This window comes from Tachypleus tridentatus, chromosome 4, assembly GCF_004210375.1.
Source record: "Tachypleus tridentatus isolate NWPU-2018 chromosome 4, ASM421037v1, whole genome shotgun sequence".
Lineage (NCBI taxonomy): Eukaryota > Metazoa > Arthropoda > Merostomata > Xiphosura > Limulidae > Tachypleus > Tachypleus tridentatus.
Window position 1 is genome coordinate 90,138,938 of NC_134828.1, and position 6,000 is coordinate 90,144,937.

Consider the following 6,000-nt stretch of genomic DNA (forward strand, 5'->3'; position numbering starts at 1 on the left):
TCTTATTCTGAGGGTGTTATTGCTTTACGGATAGTTTTGCTGTTGGAGAACTTGAGTTATATTTAATTAACATCTTTCAATAGAAAAGTCAGATCCAAGGAATTAATAGATTGAAGATATACATGTATTACGCTTTACAGTTGGAGCAGCTCTATATTTTTTCCAGATTCTTAAACTTGAGGTGAAGATAGTATGATTCTTATTCTTGCCCCTTGTGAATGTCAGTTTCCAGCTACATGGGTTTTGGATGTAGTTGACTACTACTACTTTGCAGATGGTCGAAGAGTATACCTGGTGAGAAGTGATCAGTTCCCCTCATTGGGTCTTTAGATCTGACCTTCTCATTTCCTGCAGTATCCTTCGGACACTGCTTCGAGTGGTACTTCTGTTATTCCCTCCACCTAATTGATGTAGGATTCAAGCTAATCTTGTGAGTGAAGTATCATATTGGAAGTTTTAATTTTCCTAAACAATAACTATATTTCTGATAGCTATTTCCTTTCTCCCCACTTTTATCCAGTGGTTACTTCTTCTGCCAAACTTTGAAGTGATAGTCTGGTAGAGGCTTATAGAAGGTGTTATGTGTGTTACACTGCTATTGGTGCAGAAATGATGCTTTGTGTGAGAGAGATGTTGAAATCATTTGATTCCATTAGGGGAGGCTGAAGGCTTGTGGCACGTGTAAAGATAAAAGTTTGCTTATAGAGAGAATCAGTGGATGAGAATAGCTACTCTTGTGTGAAGAGGGAAATATCTATTGACAGTACATTCTGAGTACAGGAAAAATTATAACATTTTGTTTGTAACATTAACCAATTTAAATGCAGTATTTTTTTCATTATTTTACACAACACTATCCAGTGTATCAGTGCTTGTTGTTAATAAGTTGTGTTGAATTCATCACCCACCTCTATTTAATAGTTGCAACTTCTTTATTAAAAAGTAAAATTATGAGGCTGTAGACATAATCATAACATTAAAATTTTACTTGTTTTTTATCATTTCACACTTTATTATTCATGGACACGTGTAACAAAATGTAAATGATTTGAGACCCAGGTACATCAGTTTAACTCATTTGTTGTGCACTTTGTTTTACTGCTTCGTGAACAAAGACTACTGTGTGAAATAGTTTTAAATTTCAGAAGCAGTTATATAAATTCTGAAGTTTCTAAAGCTACAATATCCACTATTTGTATAAATTTGTTTTTACAAGTTTCTGGAGCTACAGTATCTAAAGAGATCCAGTGTGATATATCTGTTGTTGTTTTGAATTATTTTTCTTCAGTATATTTACAAGTACAACAAGAATGATTTACAATGCTTGCTTTTATGTCTATTTTAGTTCATATGAGGACTAAATGTTTTAAATAATGTTACGTAAGGTTCGTAACTGAAAAGTTGATGAAGGTTGCAGTGACTTGTTTCTTGATAGTCTGCATAGATCATAAGGATTGTTTATGTCATTCCATACTATTTGGTAAATGTGTTCTTATGAGAGTAACATTGTTGACAAAATTCTTGTTATAAAATGTGCTCTCATCATTGCATTACAATTTATTTGCTTTCTCTTCAGGTAAAGCTTGATCTCAGTCAGTGATTTAGGTACTATTTATATTTTTCAGACTTTCCAGAAAGATTTAACACATTAGAATTATAAGAAACAACTTTATTTCAGACAAGTAAGTTACAGATAAAGATTTTCATAGATGGACTGTATTTTTACTGAAAAAATTTCCATACTGTTTTAGATATGCCTCAGCCAAGCACTCTTCTTTCTGAAATATTTAAACTAATCTTTTGAGAAACAGATAATTTTTGATGTACAAAACAACTAGAAAATGCTACAACTTTGAATTTCAGCTACACACATTAGGCCTAGAATTTAGGTCTAAGTAAAAACGTCGAAAGAAGGTGGTCATTACATTAGGTTTTTCCAAAGGATGACAGATGTCAAAAAGTAACTTTTAAGTATCATGTGGAATGAACATAAATATTTCATACTAAACTTGGTCATGTTAATAAAAAGAATTACAGTAATTTCCATCCTACAATAAAGTGTTTTTAATTAACAGAAGAATCATTATAAATGTACATTGTGAATACAGTAAAGTACTGCAGAGGTTTAGTATTTATATTAGTTGTTTAAGAGTACACATAAAAATACATAAGTTTATCCATAGTATATCTTTGTAAATTTATCTTTTACTTTGCAAAGTAATACAGCATTTGTTTTTCTTTGTTTCTTTTATAAAGGTAGTCACAATTTATATTATTTAAAATTATATGCTTATATATACACATCTCCATATTGCAGAAAAACTAAGGTATGTTGCATTTAGTGCAATGACTTAACACATTTACTACTGAGGATGCACCTGTGTGTCATAAATACAAATATAAAGATTGCATGTTTTTGATTTGGAGCTTTCAGAAAAATTGAAGATCTTGAATTCGACAAGTATGTAGAAAATATATAATAGTATGGAGCAGGTTTTTTTTTAATTTCATCAAAGTATCAAATGAAATTTGATGAACAGGTTGCTCTCTGTGCTACATGAAGTAACATTATAAAGTAATTGTAAAAAACTTGTACAATATTTTACTCAAATCATAACACTGTCTAAATTTCAGGAGGAAGTGTTACAAGAATCATTGATGATGGCACCGGACTGTCAAAAGAGACTCAACATAGCTTACACAGAACTGAAATCTATATTGGTAAGTTTTTCCTTGAATCAAATGTATATAGTCCAGTCATACATATCAGTTATAGTGTTTTTATAGCAGATTAAATTCCCTCATTTTGTTTTGTCTTTTTGAAACAATTTGACCACTGTCTACTGGTATAGGTTAAACTAAATCCATTTGATGACTGGAGTAGTTAAAGATAACATGAGGCAAAACTAACTTCAACTTTAGGTGTGAAAGTGTTGTATATAATAGTACAAATCAAAGTGTGTTTACATATCAGTGTACTGTGTGTAGTATATGAAATTTTCAAGTGTATCGTTACTTGATAGTTTGTAATCTGTTTGTTTTAATCCAAGTTGTAGAACAGTGATGCAGAATCATGAAAGTATTAAACATATATAACAACTATCAGATCCCACATCAATTTTCTCAACTTACCTACTTAAGTTAACATATCTATCGTTAAAGAAGACATTTTGCAAAATCAATGTTAAAATTTTTTTCAAATTATAAAACTGTCAAGTTAAAAAAACTATTTTTTTCAGGAGGCAGAAACTGACCTATCAGAACATGAAGATTATCAAACAGCTAAACTTGCTGTCGAAGATGCAGAAAAAGCTCTGAATTAAATTGAAATAGTATCGTTGATGAAATTTATGGAAAACTGCACAACTAAACATGTTTTTTTACATCAGGAGTCAAACTAAAAAATTATAAAAATTAAACTTGAAAAAATAATTTCAATAAAGATAATCATAAAGATTTTTTTTTATTATTTCAAAATACTCTTTTCACTTTGATCCTTCTAGAAGTAGAAAGTTTTTGTGGGCTAGATGGCTGGATTTAGTTTTCAAAATGCAATTAAGCTACAAAAAAGTCAGTCTAATCAAATACTTCATATTTAAGTAGTTCATATTTCATAAATATGGTAGATCCTTGAAACAGTGAAACTGCACTGGAAAGGGCAGACCTTTCCAGTCATATTCTGTTTTGTAATAGTACATTACCAAAATAAACTTTCAGTAACAGGCACCTCCAAATTACGAGAAGTGTTTTTAGTCTCATTCTCTTCATGGGCGGCTTTCTATGCCTGTATTATATACCACTAAACTTCACACATCTCAGAAGGATGACCAGCTTTCAAAATCTTGCATATACTGTGATAAATGTTTTCATAGGTTCAAAGAGGAATCTTGTTACTCTGTGGAGTTCCACAGGTAACTACTTAGTTGTTGATAGTAAAATAAACACAGATAGTCAATATGAAATGTTTAGCATTCAAATTTTGAAAAGAAGTACTTTGAAACTTTGTGACCAGTAATAAAGAAAAAAAAGACACAGCTAATCCACCCCTTGAGACCTCCTGTTGATAGTGCTTTATGCCACGGAAACATGCAACTCATGAACGCCCATGTTCTATATACACCAAACAAAATGCAGGGCCTCAAAATTCAGAAATTAAGTACAGTCAATATGGAATCCAACTGTGCCTGGCTCATTTTTAATGTTAAAGGCACTTGGACACAGATGGAATGGTGCCCTTAATGTGGAGGTCCTACTGTACGAGTTTATGTAATCAAACTTTGAGTAGGTGAAAAGAAAAAAAAATAATAAAATTATTTTTCAGGTATTTATCTTTGTCCAGAAGGCATTCAACATTTTTATTTCAAAACAATAAACTTTTTATTTTGCAAGTTTGAGTAAAATACATATGTATGGGTGGAAGAACTCATTCCTACTGAACCTGTATCAAAAAGCCTAATAGAATTTTAAAAAAGTGTACTTACTTTAACTAGTCCTTTTCTTTTGTATTCAAGTGCCTGCTACTGGTGATAATTGATGGTATGTTAGCAAAAATGTGGAAGGGACAGGGGGGAATTTTTTTAATATATGGAAATTATCAATAGTGACAATATCTGGTATTTGAACACATCCAAAAGTGTCATATGTTAATTTTTATGAAGTAGTTTTCTGGTTCTTTAATATAAAATTGAAGCTAAGAATTATCTTTTGATAGCACCATTAAGAACTTCCAAGTAAAATAATTGTGACTCCTCATGTAATTAATTGTGTCTAGTTACATTTTACTAATCTGATGATTGATTCTATATATTCCATACTTAATTCATGGCTGCTGCTAGCAAACATTAACTTCTTGTATTAAATATTAACTTTAGGAAATACATTCCTTTAAAAGTTGTATATCTACTTGTGTCTTGGGCATAAACAGTAGTATTTTCACCTTTTAAACAGGTGAGGCTAATACATAGGTATTATGTTTAAGCTAGAATATAATACGTACCAAGGTTTTATTGGTTGATGTGACATATATTTAAAAGTGTTACCGATCTAAAAAGCAAATCACACTGAAAAAGTAGTAAATATATAATAATGTTGATAAGATGTATACCTATAAACCAAATGTTGTAGTTTAACAGCAAATACAAAGGACGTTTGCATTAATAGAACAAAATTTAGTTTACTGCAAATTAAATTGTTCCTTCAGAGTAGTATTTTCTGTAGAGACAATTAAATCCTTCATGCTAGCTTATGAACACCTAATTTTTCTATAATTACTTTGTTTACAATAAGAAATTTGAGTTTAGTTTTTCTTTCTTCTTTCATTTGTCAAATTTATTTAATTTTCCAGAAACTTATTGGTTTTGCAAATTTTTAGAAAACATAAGCTTACAATGTTTAGAACTCCTTTCACAATAATTGTGTTAGATGAAGTCATTTTAATGTTATATATACAGGTATACAGTATGTATATCTGTATAGTTTAATGCTAAAAGATTTGTCAGGGTAAGAGTGCTATAGTAAGAGTTTAATAGATTAATTTTTTTTTAATTTACATAATTATGTGCTTGCTTTTACAGAGCTTGTAACTGTTTTTATTTTTGGATTGTAATAAAATAATCATTTGTGTTTTTTTAATTTATTTGTAACTTTAATCACATTATTTCACTCACAACATTACTTGTTTGTAAAACATTTATGATATGAAAGTAGCTCAGAAGCTTTTTCTTTATTATTCTGCCTCATCACAGCTACCTTATGTAAAAATAATACTTTGATATATATACAATAAGTTATCAAGACTTTAAGTTTAACTTTTAACCAAATTTATGTATTCTCTAAATTGTGCAGCATTCTAGACAGAGATGGTGTATATTTGAAGATTGGTCCTTACAAAGCATTGTCATATCAGACTTGTATTATGTAGCCAATTTATTCCTTGAACCACTAATAACCTGCAGATACCTATTTAAAACTTTCATCTATCACTTAGCATATATGGCTATG

The 6,000-nt window shown here is 30.1% G+C and overlaps 1 protein-coding gene across 1 annotated transcript in view; it reads left to right on the forward strand.

The window, feature by feature from the left end:
* LOC143249666 (tubulin-specific chaperone A-like) overlaps nt 1–5,631 on the forward strand; it is a 29,318-nt gene extending 23,687 nt beyond the window's left edge. Inside the window, exons 3-4 of the mRNA XM_076499945.1 lie at nt 2,635–2,721; nt 3,240–5,631. Coding sequence (XP_076356060.1) covers nt 2,635–2,721; nt 3,240–3,323 — 171 coding nt within the window. The 3' untranslated portion in view covers nt 3,324–5,631. The remainder of the gene's footprint in view (nt 1–2,634; nt 2,722–3,239) is intronic.
* The last annotated feature ends 369 nt before the right edge of the window (nt 5,632–6,000 follow it).